The sequence below is a fragment of the Monodelphis domestica genome, chromosome 5, assembly GCF_027887165.1.
Source record: "Monodelphis domestica isolate mMonDom1 chromosome 5, mMonDom1.pri, whole genome shotgun sequence".
Classification (NCBI taxonomy): Eukaryota; Metazoa; Chordata; class Mammalia; order Didelphimorphia; family Didelphidae; genus Monodelphis; species Monodelphis domestica.
Window position 1 is genome coordinate 27,050,259 of NC_077231.1, and position 16,063 is coordinate 27,066,321.

The following is a 16,063-nucleotide window of genomic DNA, read 5'->3' on the forward strand; positions in this document are numbered from 1 at the left end:
GAGCTCTGAGAAACCTCAGGGACCATGCTTGCCATGTGCTGGGCCTATAAATCTAAATGAGCCTCTGGTGAGAGGCCGGGAGCCTTATGGAGTGTACTCACAGTACATGGTGCCTGCATCCAGGGTTCCCCGTCGATCTGCATGGGAAGGGCTTTTCTAGTCCTGTGGGAGCCCAGAGCACATTGATGTTGGAGAAGAGGGGAGAGGCTACCCTTACATGCAGATCTCCCCCAATTTACCTTCAGGGACTTTGGGCCCATCCCACCTGAGAAGGCTCTCTGAGCTCTTAGAATCATCCCATTCTCATGTACCCTCTACATTTCCTACATTCTTGCCATCTTCCCTTACAGCTAAGCTGTGGGTCTTCCTTACCGAAAAGTAATTTGGGAGCATTTAGCAATCCGGTGTCCAGCATTCTTCAGCCCAGTATAGATCTGACCCATCTCAATTGCTCCCTCTAGTCCCACCACCTCCAGGCGCTTGTCACTCAGATCTGGGGGGAGGTGATAGATGAGCATGAGAAGAAATACATTCATCCTTACCTGCTCTAGCCATTAAAAGGCCATTGAACTGTACCCCCAATTTGGCCAGGTGACCCGTAAGCTTCCCAAGGCCCCTTTACCTTGCACACAGGTTTTCAGGGCCTCAGGGTTGGTGATTGCTTCAGGAGGCACAGAATCCAAATCTAAACCCTGGGTGTCTTTGGAAGGTCGCTTTGTGTCCCCCCAGAGGTTGGAGCCTCCATGCATGCTGGGAATATTTAGCACCGCAATGCCCTCCAAGGAGAGATCACTCAGTTTCAAAGGTGTCCCACAGATCTGGGGTAGGTGAAGGAATGAGAGACCTTGGAGCTCACATTTCAACTTCCCAAAGGTAGTTATGCCTCTTCCCCTTTTAGTGCCCCCGGTTCCTTCCCAACCACTCCCCATGACTGGGCACTATCCCACCCATTGCCTTGGGTACTAAGTACCTTGGCAGGGGCAGGAAGAGCTTGGTTGGAAGACTGGGTGGTCAGGGGCTTGGGAGTCTGGGGAAAATATCAAGTCTGGGCAATGTGTGGCATTTGGGAGTCAGAGAATTTGTCTGTATATCCGGAAGTGAAACAAATATGTATGGGGTTGGTTGGGATATCTCTTTTGGGTGTGAGAGCTTGACTGTATAGGTAAAGTGTCCCAGGCTCACCTCCACAGACACAGACTCTTCCAGCTTTTTGCATGTGGAGAAGATGGACTCAGATGTGGCGAATTCCAAGTACCACAGCTTGTTCTTCATCCTGCCTCAGCCCCATACCCCAGGCCCAGGGGGAGGGGGCAGGTTACATAGGCCAGGTTACATAAGCCCTGTGGGAGGGCAAGGGGGCAGAGGAGGCAAGAGCACTCCATCTCCAGTCTTTAGAGGTACAAAGGGAGCTTTGGGTGGGAGGATGTTTGGCCCATGAACACAGACAGTAGCCAAAGCCTGGCCCCCTCCACTGCTCTGCCTGCCTACCCCATTCCCAAGATTCCCACCTGCTGCTGAATTCCCTCACCTGCTGTTGAACTTCTCAGGATATTTCTCCCTCATGTTATGAAATCGGTGAGCGATAGAAGCATCCTGGATGAGAATGATCGAAGGTCATAGATGAGTCCTGACATGTTTCTTAATCAGCAGGTCTACCCTTCCAACTAGCTCAGCATCCAAAGAAACCATATCTAGGGATATTATTATTCGTCTTCTTTATGCGCTGCTGGGGGTAGCAGAGGGGAGGAGGAGGTTCTGCACAATGGTCTAGATCTGGGCTGCTAATGAGTTCAGCAACTCAAGTGTCTATGAAATCAGAGTTCCATTCCCTGAAAGATTTCAGTGACTTTCTCTCGGCCTTCTCATTCCTTTTCTCTCTCCTTCCTTCACAATGATTTGAGCACCCACATATTCTCTGATCCTGCTCTTTCAAAAAACAAGCAAAGTCCACTGACCACACCAATGGAGAAGTAGTTGTTGATGATATGGTAGGGGACTGGGTCACTCTTCTCATTGGGGTCCAGAGGAATCACCTCCACAGACCATCGGTCCATATACACGGTAGCACTGAACTCCAGATCCTTGAGTATCTTTCCCAGATTTTCACCATCATATCCTGGAGAAAGGAGGTGAAGGGGAAGAGGAGGAGAAATGGATCTTTAGGAACTTCACAGGCCTTCAGGTTCTGCCAATTACCAGGGAATGTCTTACTTTTGATTCTTTAGGATCTCATGGCCCTTATGTTCATATGTGTGTAGATGTGGAGTCAGTCGAGGGTTAGAAAGGTTTTCCCTGGTTATCACATTCAAGTTCCCTTCTATTTCCTTCCCCCAAGGATTCAGCTTTGCTCTGAACCTTTCTTCTCTCAAACACAGCAGAGTTTCTCTACTGGAGTCATTTTCATCTCAACACTTACCTGAATCCTAATCTCTGTGAACTTTGAGAATGGTGGTTCACGTTGGCAGGAGAGCAGGTCAACAGAAAAGGGTGGCTCCTCCAGTCCTTTAAAATCTAACTCCCAATCATATTTATTGACTGTAACCTTGTCTCCTAAGGCACTACCTGTGCTTCCACATCTCAATTTTTCAAGATCCTCTCAGTTTACTAGGCTATTTTTCCCCCTTTAGGCTCTCTCTACTACCTTGTTCTCCCCACCACTACCAATGACACTCACCTCCTCCCCATCTTAGGCATCGAGCTAGGTCATTCCCTGTGCCTAGGGGAAGCACAGCCACTGGCGGTGGGTTGGGGAAGCTGGCCTTGTCTGGGGATGGGAGAGACAGGAGTGGAGTCAACTGAGGAAGGCCCCCACTCCCCTGGCCCCCAGGAGCTTATTCCTCTGCTCTGACACTGACCAATGGCATCCAAGATCCAGCCTACTGTGCCATCTCCACCACATACCAGCACTCGGAAATCTGGGAGGTCCCTGAAGAGCTTGAGCCTGAGACAGAAGAAGGAAGGGAGGAGTGGGTCACAATGGTGAATAAAGTTGAAAGGACCCTAATTCCTTGACGCCCAGACTTAGGGAGACTCTTCCTTGCTACTCCCCTCCTCTTCCATCCCACTTATAACAAGGAGACCTGAAGTCAGACTGATGGTGGAGAAAGGGAAGAATCTCAAGTTGTAGAAAGAAAACAGACTTCAAGAAGGGATTGTTGACGAGGGAAACAAAGTATCTTCTATGGGGATCTCATATCATAGGAAAAAGTGTTCTGAAGGTAGGGAGGCAGGAGAAAAGAAGATGGTTCTGAAGGCAGATATTCTGAATTCTAGCTCCTCAGGCTTAACATGGGTATTCCATCCCTCCATACTCCTCCCTGCTCCTCACAACACATATGGAGACATTCAGACCAAGCTCAAAATATTTCTCTACTCACCCTGGCTCAGGACCCCCCTTTGCAAGGTTGTAAACCTGTCGTGGGTTCAGCAGGTACTGGAACTTTCGAAGCACCCTAGGTTTGTAAGGGGTAGGAATGGTGGGGCTAATGGAATCATTTTGTTTCTTTTTTTTTCTCCCTCCTAAAATCCTTATCTTCAGTCTTAGAATCAACACTAAGTATTATTTCCAAAGAAGAAGGATGGTAAGGGCTAGACAACTGGGGTTAAATGACTTGCCCAAGGTCACACAGCTAGGAAAAGCTCATGGTCCTATTTGAACCCAGGACCTTCCATCTCTATCCACTGAGCCACCAACCTCCCCTTCCTGGAAGGCTTTTCAGCTTGCTCCCCTCCCCATCTTATCTCTAATTTCTGGGAAGACTCCTTCAACTTTTCTTCTAGCAGCTATCCTATTAGAATCTACCTCCCTCCTATACTTACCTTTCCCCCTGCTTCCCACCACTCTTGGGGTTCACAAAGACAAGAAGTGGGTGGGTATTGGGAATAGGGATAATCTGTTGAGAGGGAGGAGAAGCAAAACAAATAGGGTCAGGAATATTATGCAAGAACTATATTGGGCCTCCAAAGTTAAGAATGCTAACAATAAGAATCCACATTGATATTGAGCTTTAAGTTTTATAAAATACTTGAAGGGGTTGTGGAGGCAGAAGGCAGGGACTGGGACTTCGCTCAGAGATGCCTTCTTTCCCCCTGTGCCTGTTACTAGCAGGGATGAGAATCTGGGGGCCAGGTGATATTCCCTGGGTTTCCCCCAACTTATCCCTCCAGTTCAGAGCACAGTGGTCCTAGTACCCCAAGCTTTCCCCCACCGTGATGCCCAGGCACTGCTGCCTGTACCCGCAGGGCCTGTCCATCAGGGACCAAATGCTGTAATTCGTCGACATTCCTGGTGCTCAAGGTCTGGCGGTCCTGTTCAGAGGCAGAGGTAAACAGAAGGGAGGAAGGCTGAATCTTGTGAATGGGTATTTGTGTCCCTGTTGAGTCCACTCTGTGGGGCCTTCACTATTTCTCAGCCACAGATACATATCAGTCTGGCCTGAACCCTAAAGAAATGGGCAAGAGTAATAGGCTCTCCATGAGATCTATGGGTACTCCCTAGGAGGGCTATGAGGTTTGTGGGAAGTCTAAGGGATCTCTACAGGGTTTGTGGAGGCTCTAGAGGTTCTCTTCCTATTATCTCTCCTCTTCTCCCTGGCCCAATACTCACCAGGATGCAAGGGTAGATGGCTGAGGGAGGCAGGATGTGGTCACGGAGCAGCCCACAGTCACATTGAGAGCTCATGGCCGAGAGGCAATCCTCGTGGATCTAGGAAGGGAGAGAGGCCATGAAAGGGAGAATTACCCTTATGTCTTCCCGACTCATGGAGGAGAAAAGAGGTTGGAGAATATTTTGTGATTTAGAACGACTTTTCTGGAGTTTGTTATAGGAGGAAAGGTCTAAGAAGAGGGACTAAGGGAGGTGGTTACTTTAGGAAGGGAGCCTCAGGACAAGAAGTTGAGAATTCAAAAGGGCTTGGAGGGCATGGGAGGTCTGGAGTCAAGGATCTGTTCCTGACCTGGAGATGGCACCACGCACAATGTAGTCCTGTCAGGCTCTGGAAATTCCGGATCTTCTTTTGGCAGCTGTCACAGCGCCCAGAGTCACAGCCTCCACGAACCCACACGTGGGTCTGGGCCTTGAGGGAGGGAGAAATACCTGATGGCTCAAGGGACCTGAACAACATCTGGGTTAAGGTATCCTTGCTTCCCAGAAAGGGGAAGAGCAAACACCCTTATCCCCAGAGAAATCTAGAGAATGGGGCTGAGGAAGGATAATGAAAATATTAAGATTGAAGTCAGGGATCACTCACACCAGTGTCTTTCTTGGACTTGGCATAGGTGCTGACCTCGCAAGGTGAGGCCTTCTTGGCACAGCGCTCATGGACTGTGAACTTACAAACTGAGAGAGAAGGAAAAAAAAGGAAGGTGAAGAGAAGGGTGGTTGGAAGGAAGAAAGCTTTGGTTGGAGAACCCAATCTATGCTCTGGGTTCTCTGTTAGAGTCACTCACTCACCACGAGTGCAAATCTTTGTTCTCCACCATTCAAAGATTTTTTCCTTCTTCCCACCCTGTTTCCCAATACACTCACAGGTACAGGTCAGCCCCCGTTTGGTTATCCCAAGCAGCATTGTCTCGCACACATTGCAATAAGCAGGACGGGAGAATTGTTTCAGCCGCCACATGTGCTGCCCATCATCCTTCAAGCTCTGGGAAGGATAACATGATTAATATGGATGAGGGCCACCTAAGCCCTTCCCTAACCACTTCTTGAATAGCAGTCAAGATCCTCCCCAGCAGAGCTCCAAGATGGAAGGGGACAAATGGCTGCCCATATTCCCTTTCTCTTTGACATACCACTTCCAGTCCCAGTAGCACCAGCAGAGGCACAGTGGTGGATCCACCCCGTACCCACTCTGACAGAGAGACTGTCCCACTGCCATCGTAGTCAATCTCTTTCATCATCTCCTGCAGAATCTGAATATTGGAGAAAGAGGCCAAGAAAAAAAGATGTCATGTATACAAGGCTCCACCAGGTAGATTCCCAACTTGAGGAGCCTCAGCCCAAACCATTTATTCAGGATATTCATCAGAGCTAAGGTATAAAGTCTATAGAGAGGTGGTGGTAGAAAACAGTATACAAGGAGGGGGCAGAGAGCTAAGGGGGAAGAAAAAGGTGCCTTACTGGTCTCAGCTCAGTTACATCCCAATCCAGGTATTTGGCCACTCGTATCATCTGGGTGATAATTCTGTCCACTTCCTAGGGAGAGCCAGAATCCAATTTCTTTTTTCCCTCCTAGTTAAGCCCCTTTCCAGGGACTCTGGCTCTAGTTCTGCCTCCCCCATAGTTTTATTCACCCCTGGAAATCTTGTGGGATTATACAAAGGGATGTTAGGTGTGAGGACAACTCCTACTTCTTACCCCATGCCCTCTGGGCCTGAGAACCCACTCCCCAACATTGCCCAGAAAACTGGACTTTGTTCCCTGGCATCATCTGCTTCTGGGGATGCTGCAAAGGATAGGGGCTCAGGGGAGGGAGAACAGAGACAAAAATATATATGTCACCCATCCCCCACCCCCTTCCTCAGGCTTCAGAACTCACCGAGCTGTCTAGGAGTCCATTTCTGTCTGTATCATATAGCTTGAAGGTAACTGTGGATTGGGTGAGGGGGTGGAGCTAGGGTCAGTTTGTGGAGACCAATCCCATATCCTGCCCTAAACCCCGATGAGTGAAGGGTTCTGTGTTGGGGGAGAATGGGGAAATAGGCCTAAACTCTGTGGGAGCCAAGGCATTTCTTAGTATATAACTAAGGACAAGAATAAGTTCTGTTCTCTACCTGAAAAGGGTGATGTGAGAGAGAGCTAAAGGGTAAGAGGGTAAGCTAAAGGATAAGCTAAAGGGTAAGAGGGCTCTCAAGTCCATTCCTAGGGGTTCCACCTCTTTCTATGGACCCATCAGCAACTAGGGATCCTAGAAGGGTTGGGGGGAAAGATGGCTGGCAATATCTCTTCCCCAAGGTGCCTCACAATATTTCTCTTGCTCTAATGACTCACACTCTAGCTTGTCTTCTGGCCGTCCACCCTCCAGTAAGGAGAAGTAGCAGGAGACATCATTAAGACAGATCAGGGCTACTTCTGGTTGAGAAGAGTTCAACAAGGTCAGAGGTCTCCTCTGATCCAGCTCATATGCTCCCTTTTGATCCCATCACCACCATTACCTTTGCCCCCTCCAGTCATATAACAGTATAAATCACCCCTCCCTTCTCCAAACAGTCTGAGCAAAGACTCTCAGCTGAATTAATTAGTCTAGAGCCCACACTGATTTGATTGTGCTTCCAAGGCTCAGCACTAGCTAACTCCCAGTTCCATACCTTGTTCGTCACCCTGTTTCTGAGAATCCATGGTCTGGAAGGATCGAAAAAGGGCTTGGCTCAGTTGTGGGGGGACATTATTCACTTCCAGGTAGGCTTTCAGAAAGAGCTGAAATCCTTCATACCCTATGGACTAGGGTGGGAAAGGGAATTGGTTCAGGGATAGAGAATAAGAAAATGAGACAAAGGAAAAGCTGGGGGTATCTTAGGGAGGCCTATGATCCCCTGGGTCATCCTTCCACCCTTAGTGTTATGGGAGTTTTGCAAAGAAAAGTCTAGGGATGAAGTTGAGGGAAGGAAGTTCTATGGGTCCCAGAGGAATAAGATATTGTGGGGAGGTAGGGGCACCAAACAGGAGGACAGGATGTGATCCCTGAAAGTTGAGGGGCTTGAAGAAACATCAGGAATTCCAGAGGGAAGGGGCCAAGAGCAGGGAGGTTTTACAGATGCCTCTCACATCTCCCTGGAGATACTGAGCCAATTCTCCATCTTCATTGAACAGAGCTAGGACATCACTGACTTTCTTGGTTGAGTCTGGGGGAGGCAATAGGCATATTCAGGGCAGGCTCCCCCAGTAAAAGATCATCCTAAAATCATAGATCTATAGACCTTTAAGATTGGAGGGCACCTTAAAGAGACTGGAGGGCCGGGGTCATCTAGGTGGCCCAGTGGATTGAGAGCCAGGCACAGAAATATGGCCTCAGACGCTTCCTAGCTGTGTGACCCCTGGGCAAATCACTTAACCCCCATTGCCTAGCCTTTACTGCACTTCTGCCTTGGAATCAATACACGGAATTGATTCTAAGATAGAAGCTAAGGGTTTCTTTAAAAAAAAAAAAGTAATAATTAAAAAAAGAGAATCTAGTCCAAACACTCCATTTTACAGATAAGGAAAATGAACCCCAAGAAGGGGAATTAACATCCCCAAAGGCAGTCTATAGAGAAACAAAAAACAAATTCTGCTACTCGAAATGAGCAAGATAAGGAGGAAGACAGAAATCAAGAAAAAGGAAGATGGGGGAGATATAAACTGTTTCAAGGTCTTAGAGAGAGGGTGGAAATTGAGGCATTGAGCAAGAGAGCAGTGATTCGAAACTCTTTCCCTTCTACTTCTTTCCCTATGTCCTGATCATCCTTTGAGAATAGCTCAAAGTTTCTCAGAAGACTGAGGGCCAAGCTGGAGTGGAGAGTCCTGAGGAAAAAAGGATTTCTGGAAATAGAGGTTCTGTAGGGGATCCCAGGAAGGGTGGGGGAAGACTTACATTCCATATATTCCTGCAGCTGAGCAAAGTCCTTGGGGCTTAAGGGGCCCCAGTTCTTCAGCATCTTTTCTGCTGCTTCCTAAGTTGGCAGAAGAATCTAAGACTGCGTTTCCTGCAGAGGAGTGTGGAGAGGAAGTCAGTATGAGGGATATTGAAGGCAAGATGTACAGAAGTATGGGTTAGCCAGGGGGGAGATGGAAGGTGTGTAGGGACGGCAGGGGGGTTGGTACCTCTGTCTCTTTCCATCTCTTTCTACGTCTCCCAGGCCCCGCTGTAGGAAAGCACGCTTATCTTTTGCCCTCATTTCTCTGTTATTTTTCTCCCATTCCTCTTGTGCACTCTCCAGCCTGATGTTTCTCCTGGAGTGGGGTATCTTTCCAAGGACTTTCCAACAGCAATGGAGCCCAGGCTGCCCACACCTCAGCTCCTAGCTGCTGCTCCTGTCCCAAGTTTGGCAGGACAACTACCTCAAGCATCCCCGAATCCCAAGGTGACCCCACATAGATCTTTCTCAGCCCCCTGCTCTATCCTTGGCTGTGGGGGCAAGGGGTGACATTGGACCCTGAGTGGGCAGGGCAGGAAGGCACCTCACTGGTGTCCCCAAACTTTAGGGAAAAAGAGCCAGGGAGCAGTAGAGATTGGTGGGAGGCCTCACCCCTCCCTGGCCCAACACATCTTCCAAAGCCCTCATCTTAGCCTCTCCAACTCTGGATTTTGGCATTTGAAAAGAAGAGGGGGTGAACTGAGGACCCAGCCTGTTTTCATTTTTGTTATTGTATCTCTGGCGCCCAGCTCCATTATGCCTGGAGTGGAATAAACGCTTATGGAATTGAATTAGATTGCTGAGGCGGCAGCAGACATAAGGGACTAGATTGGGTTTCCTGCCAAAGGATCCCTGAGGGGATGGTTCTGGGACCTTATACGCTAGCCATAAGGCAAGATGGGCAAGGGAAGGAGGGGGCAGCGCCCCAGGAAGGCAGCTGAAGTCTGCAAGGGTGTTCCTAGTTCTTTTCCTTCCTGTGGCAGCTAGAAAATCGTGCTCCTTCACCTCTCTGCTTCCCCCTCTCACCCCCACCCAGCCTTTCCCTAGCATTTTTTCTGTCTTCATGTCAGCTTGTATGTCCCAGTCTGCCCCTCTCCCTGGCCCTAAGTTTCATTCTCCTCCCCATCCCGCCTGTCTGGAATTGAAGCCCTCTGAGGCTCCTTGGCAGCCCAAGACCTAAAGTCTCCTGCTGCTGTGAAGAAAAAGAGTTCTTCTCAACAGGGACCCTGGTATACCCGGTCTTGGAGCCTCTGTTTCCATCAGATCTAATGGACTGGGCGTCAGGCACTACCAAGATATCATGTCATAGCTAATAAGGTTTGCTTAGTTAATGAGCTTCCCTTCCAGAAGCTCCAACCCTCCTTCTTCCACTGAGGAAGATAAAAGGCTCCATTTCTGTGTGCCCAGTGTATTCCCTCCCCTTCCCTTTCATGTCCAGCATCTAGAGGGAGAGGCAGGGGGAGTGCCAGGGAAAAGGGAACAGGTTTCTTCCCTACCCTTTTCTTTTTGGTTCCAGCACCCCAAAGCGCCTCAGTTCTGAAGTCAAACTGAGGCAAAAGGGTGGCAAGAACCTGTATGGGGACAGGAGAATGGGAAGAATGAAACTCCAGGAAATCCCATCACTGGTGGAGTCTCAACAGCCTAAAAGCAGGCCCTTCTCCCTGCCCCCCCTTGTCAAATGGAGGAATCCCCTCTTCAGCTCCCCAACTATCCCACCTCCCCAGGCCTTCATCTCTGAGAGCTACTTCCCATGTCCCAGAGGGTGGAAGGACCTAGAAATATTTACTCCGAATGTCTCTCAGGACTATCCAACTGGCAAGCTGGGTAAGACAAGCTCTATGCCAGGGAAGGGTGAGAAGGGGGGGACAGCTCTCTGAGTGGACAAGGGCATCTAGTTGCCTGAATCTGCTAAAGTCAAGGTCCACGGCCTGGGCACCCCAGCTCCCAGCAAATCTCACCTAGCTTCTGTGCAGAGGGGCTGGTAGCCTTCAGTTGGGCCAGAGCTAGTGCCTGGCGGTGGAACTATGCAGGAGCTAGTTGAGGCACCAGAATATCTGGCCCCTGGGCTTTGTTTTTTGTTGTTATTGGGCTTTTTCATTAGGAGAGGAAAGGAATGAGAGAGGGCATAGGAGGTGGGTGGGTATGCAGCCTGGGAATTGTCAGTAGCCCTGGATCTGGCAAGAATCAACCAAGAGCTACAACAGTTGAGGAATTTGGGCATATGAGCTCCTCTGGCCCTGCCTGGTTACAATGTTCCAATACATTCTGAGTCTTTCTTTCCCTAGCCCAAGTTTCCTAGGCCCATGGATAGTGAATTCCAGGAAAGCAGGGCTCAGACTGATAGAAAAAGGTGAACTTTTCCCTTCTATTCCTCGGGGCCTGTAAACTGGGCTAGTCCAAGCAAAAGCTTGGGTAGGGGCAGGGCAAGTCTGGGGCTCTTCTGGCTCTGTGACTCATCCTTCCCTCCCCTCCCCCTTCCCCAGGTTCAGCATGGCAAGGAAGGGAGGCAGGCAGTCATGATGAAAGATGAAAGAGACTTTGACTATCATTTAGTCTAATTCCCCCTTCCCCTTCTTTAGAACTGAGAAAACTGAGGCTCAGAGGTTAAGTGACTTGTGTTGAAGGTCATTCATTTTCCAACTGGTTAGTGGAGAGACTAGAACCCATGTCTTGGGGCTCCCAAGTGGGGTGTTTACTCTCCTCTACAATGCTGCCTCTATGTTGGAAATCTTATTTTGCCTTGGGCAACTGGCCCTAAAAGAAATCCAGGCTAGGTTCAAAATCTGTTTGCATTTCATATTTTTCATTAAAAACATTCAAAATCCTAAAACTAAACTGTTCTATGAAACAATATGTCTTCTCCTTTAAGGGAGGTTCCCCCCCTTCTCCCCTCCCCACCCAAGTCCATGGAGGCTTTGGACTCTGAAGTCAGTCTGGCAGAAGGAGCCAGAAAAGGGATGGTTGGGAGTTAGGACACCTGGGTTGTGAATGATGGCTTGGGGAAGAGCAGGCACTAAGACCCAGGTTCCTGGGCCATCCATTGAGCTTACACTGATCTAGGCTTTGTTGAGTGGGGAGCCAGAGATGAGTTTAAGGATTCCTCAGTCATTTCTTCCTCAAGGAACTTTGGGAGTGGGGTGGGATGACTTGCCTAGCCCCTTAAAAAGAGTCAGAAATAGAATACAGACCCAGAAGAGACAGGAATGCAAGGGGTGGACCCTGGGGAAAGGTGGTGGCCTGCCTGAAGGCAGAGGGTCAAAATGGAGCTAGATCTAGAAGGGAGAGGTACAGTAGCCCCTTCTCCCACTTCTGGAACTTCTGGAGCCATCTGAGCTTTCCCCCCCTGGGAAGCAGGTGTGCAGGTTCACTCCTCCCTGCCAGCCACTTCTGTTCCCCAGCCAGAGTCGCTCTCCACTCCCTTCCCCCAAACCTCCCCAGCCTTCAGTCCTTTCCCCCCTCCCCTCTCCAGCCCACGATTCTTTCCAGTCCTCCGGGCTTTTCTCCACCAATCCTGCTGTGCCAATTGGGGACACCCTGCGGGCCTTCACTCTGGGGCCCTCCCCCAGGGAGGTGAGGGGGTAGTTAATGCGGGTTTTATGGAGTTTACCTTAGGCAGAGCAGGGCGGGCGGGCGGGTGCTGCGGCACGGGCGGGTGTTGCGACGCCAGCGCTGGAGCTGGGAGCCAGAGCCAGAACTAGAGCTGGAGCTGGGCAGGGGGAGCCGGGCAGGGCAGGGCGGGCTCTGCCTCTAGAGGGCCGCCCCAAGGCTGACGACAGAGCCCCTGGCTCCCGCCCTTCAGTCTAGTGGGACTCACCCCCACTCCCCACCTCTCCATTCTCTCCCTATTCCCCAGCCTAGGCCAGGACCCCAGCTGTCTCCCTCCTGCCAAACAGTAGACTCCCCCATTCTTCCTTTATTCATTCTTACAGCCCAAGCCCCAGACTTTAGGAAATCCTCCGATTTCTCTTCCTCATTCCTTTTCTTTTTAATTCTCGATCCTCCAAAGGTGTTCCTTCCCATTTTCCCTTTTTCCTGACGCTGAAGGTCTTAAGATTGGAGGAAGAACTGAGGGGCTGGGAAGACACCATTCCTCTCTTCCTCAGTCTTCCTTTTCCCTAAAGCCTTGTAACAGAAATGGGTAGGCAGAGGGGCTTGTGTTCAGAACTTACCTGGATGACTGAATCTTTCTGGCCTCAGTTTTCTCATCAGTACAATGGGAGTCGAACTAGATGCCTCTTAACTTCCCTTCTAGCTTTAAATCATCATATGATAGCAGCGGCCACCTCCTCCCTCCCCCCTAGGTAATTTTCAAGCTTTTTCTCAGAGTCTGTGGATTTTAGTCACCAGACACCCTTGGAATCACAGCAGATTTAGCAAGCTCAGACCTAGATCAGCTGACTACAGTTTCAGAGAATCCCTAGGGACCCTTAGGGTACATACCTCATACTCTTCAGATTGCCCAACCCCAGATTTCTAATGGCCGGAGAGCTACCATACATGCTCCCTATTCTGGGAGCATTTCTATCCTTCAATTGCATTGTACTCTGTGAAGAAGAGTGTGTGTGTGCTTCTCTTTAATTCTTTCATTTGGTTCTCTATTCTTTGCTTAACTGAATGACCACCCAGGCTTGACCAGAAAGGAGAAACGAAAGTAAAATTATTGTGCTTCTCCTCCCTCACAATAGGTAGTTTGGGAGGACTGATTATGTGCCCCAGAAAGAGGGACTTCAGCAGAGAAGACAGTTGGGACCCCAGGAGACAGGTGGGGTTAGAAAACTGGAAAAAGACCCCAAAGCCTTTGGATTTGACCTATGGATGTGTCTTCTTCAGCCCCATTCTATTTCAGATTACCAGGATTCCCTTCTTTTATTATAGTGAAATAGAGTAATCACTGTTCCCTGGAATCTCTTCTCTGGAGTGGAAGAGTTGTATAGAGCAGCCACCTCTTCAAATGAGACCTCTTTTATTTAAATTGGGGATTGGGAAAAAAAAAGAGGTATCTAAGCAGTTCCTGTTTAGCCTCAAGACAGAGACATTTAGGGGATCCTCCCTTATGTTCCCCAGAAAGGAAGCTACTAAATAAAAAGTTTCTGGTACAAAGAGGTTGCAGCTGGTTATCTTAGCTAGAGATCTGGGGCAGATGTTTGAGAGGCAAGAGCATGTATATAGTCTCTGTTTCCTCCCACCTTTGGAGAAAATAAGAAATAATTCATATTTCCATAGCAGTTTAAGGTTTTTTGAATCCTTGCCTTCTGTTTTAGAACCAATATTGATTATAAGCTGAATAAGGAATAGGCAGTTGGGGTTAAGTGACCTGCCCAGGGTCACACAGCTAGGAAGTGACTCAGGCCAGATTTGAATGGAGGTCCACCCTGATCTGAGGCCTGGTGTTCTATCCACTAGCAGCCTAACTGCTCCAAAGTTTAAATTTTGAAAAATGCTTTTCTTACAATGTCCCAGTGAGGCAGGAAACACAATTGTAACTTATAGATGAAAAAATTGAGACTCAGAGGTGAAGTGAATTATGTGTGGTCATATAGCTGGGGGAACTGAGAATAGTTTTGCCCCTCCTCCTTATTCTTAGTTTCCTACCTACAAAATAGTATACATATGTGTTTTTTACAATAATATAAAAGGAAGTAGAGTGGTAAAGTGGATACAAAGCCAGCCTAGGAATTAGGAAGACTTGGGTTCAAGTGTTGTCTCAAATTTCAATCCCTTCCACACCAATGGGCAAGTCATTTCACTTTCAGTGTGTGAAGCAGTTGTATAAATTAGAAACCAACTGCCACATTTGCATGTATGATGAGGCTTCTCAAGTTTCCTGCAACAAAAAAATGAAAGGTCAAAAAAACAATCCCCAGAACTTTCTCTTCTTTCCTACTCCTTAGTGACCTCCTTTCTCTTTCCCAGGAAAAACTTTTTAGAGGATGCAGCTTTATTGTGAGAAAAGCAGAGAATTTTAAGTCAGGAGGCTAGGGTTTGAATTCTATCTTTGTGACCCTGGGCAAGACCTTTAAACTCGAAGAAGCAGCAATGGAGAGAGTGCTGGGCCTGGAGTCAGGAAGATCTACAATTCAAAATTGGCCTCCTAAACTTACTAGCTCTTCGGCCTCCAGCAAGTCAATAAACTGTTTGCTTTTGTTTCCTCCTCAGTAAAATGGGCATGATAATAATGGCTTCCACCTTCCAGGGTTGTTATGTGGATCAAATGAGGTAATAGCTGTCAAATGTTTAGCATGGTGCCTGGCATAGAGTGAATGATTTAAAAATGTTAACTATTATTACTAGCAGTGTGTCCCTGGCCAAGTCACTTACCTCAGCTGTAAGATGAGGAACCTACTTCAGTAGCAATAATAGGCTTGTGATGATCAAATGGAATATTTATAAAGCACCTGACACGGTTGGTTGATGTTCTTTGCACTCAGAGGACCTAAATGCGGTCACTATGTTGGGGTAAATGTACAGTGTGTCCCACTATGGCTGATCAGACCAATATGAGCTGGGGAGGCTCTACCACTGGTTGGGCTTAAAGATCCCACATGAACACAGAGTAGGAGTGATATAAATTCGTATTCTTTCCTTTCCCTTCCTCTAGGAACCTCAAGAGTCCCTATCTGTAAAATGGCAATAATATAATTTGTACTACTTATTTCACAGAATTGTGGAAGAGACAGTGTTCTATAAAGCTTCCAGAGGTTTGGTCTCACCCTCTCCACATGCCATTTTCACGGGCTCCTTTTCTAGGAGCCTCAGATGTCCAGATTCTGTAATTTGGAAAATTACAGTGAAACTCAGTGCAGCCAAGTAGGATTAGTGGCTCCCGTTCTCTCCGGAATTTCTCTCCTTCCTCCCAGCCCCTCAGTGAATTATCCCCAGTTTCCCCCCTCTATTTCACCAGGCCTCCACTGCCCTGGGGCAATGTGTGGGAAGTGGGTATAAGCGAAGGGCTCGCAGTACTACGTCCCAGGTGCACATTTCCTCTTATCACCACATCACAAAATGGAGCGAGAAAAAAGAAACCGCAGTGAACAAAGGGAGGAAAAAACAACAGCTTCATTTCTACCATCACCCTCACTTCTCTCTCCCTCCCGCCTTTGGTGGGGGCGAGAGCCACACCCCAGGCCAGGCTAGGGTCCGCAAGTCCCCCAACGCGCTGTTAGACAACTGAGTTTCACTTCCTGCCAGCCCCAGAGTTCTGGCAGGATGTCTGGGGGTGGAAAGAGGTACAAGCGAAGGGGCCCTCGGCGCGGGGTTGGGCAGCCCCCGAGGGGAACTATCCTACGTCTCCAGAGTTTCCCTTTTGCAGAGAGACTCGACGGAAAGGGTGACCCCAGTCTATGCCAGGCGTTGGTGCTAACAAGTCACTGAATTCTTCCAGTTTTTCCAGTTTGCCTTCACCCGCGTGCACAAAGGCAACCACGGGGTGGGCGTGTGGAAGGGGAGGGTA

The 16,063-nt window shown here is 48.7% G+C and overlaps 1 protein-coding gene across 3 annotated transcripts in view; it reads right to left on the minus strand.

Moving 5' to 3' along the window:
• DGKA (diacylglycerol kinase alpha) overlaps window positions 1–13,358 on the minus strand; it is a 14,856-nt gene extending 1,498 nt beyond the window's left edge. The window contains exons 1-23 of one of the 3 annotated variants that reach the window (XM_056797926.1): window positions 12,783–13,358; window positions 8,571–8,682; window positions 7,766–7,842; window positions 7,309–7,441; window positions 6,992–7,072; window positions 6,540–6,589; window positions 6,122–6,196; window positions 5,794–5,913; window positions 5,528–5,645; window positions 5,250–5,338; window positions 4,956–5,075; window positions 4,607–4,705; window positions 4,237–4,308; window positions 3,820–3,893; window positions 3,378–3,452; window positions 2,856–2,941; window positions 2,675–2,764; window positions 1,956–2,116; window positions 1,529–1,593; window positions 1,183–1,273; window positions 623–818; window positions 373–493; window positions 102–162 (exon numbers count right to left, since the gene is read on the minus strand). In XM_056797926.1, coding sequence (XP_056653904.1) covers window positions 102–162; window positions 373–493; window positions 623–818; window positions 1,183–1,273; window positions 1,529–1,593; window positions 1,956–2,116; window positions 2,675–2,764; window positions 2,856–2,941; window positions 3,378–3,452; window positions 3,820–3,893; window positions 4,237–4,308; window positions 4,607–4,705; window positions 4,956–5,075; window positions 5,250–5,338; window positions 5,528–5,645; window positions 5,794–5,913; window positions 6,122–6,196; window positions 6,540–6,589; window positions 6,992–7,072; window positions 7,309–7,441; window positions 7,766–7,842; window positions 8,571–8,634 — 2,118 coding nt within the window. In that variant the 5' untranslated portion in view covers window positions 8,635–8,682; window positions 12,783–13,358. Of the gene's footprint in view, window positions 1–101; window positions 163–372; window positions 494–622; window positions 819–1,182; window positions 1,274–1,528; window positions 1,594–1,955; window positions 2,117–2,674; window positions 2,765–2,855; window positions 2,942–3,377; window positions 3,453–3,819; window positions 3,894–4,236; window positions 4,309–4,606; window positions 4,706–4,955; window positions 5,076–5,249; window positions 5,339–5,527; window positions 5,646–5,793; window positions 5,914–6,121; window positions 6,197–6,539; window positions 6,590–6,991; window positions 7,073–7,308; window positions 7,442–7,765; window positions 7,843–8,570; window positions 8,683–12,220; window positions 12,737–12,782 lie in introns of those variants that run through there. The other 2 variants (XM_056797925.1, XM_056797927.1) reach the window with 2 other exon arrangements.
• Between the last annotated feature and the right edge of the window lie 2,705 nt (window positions 13,359–16,063).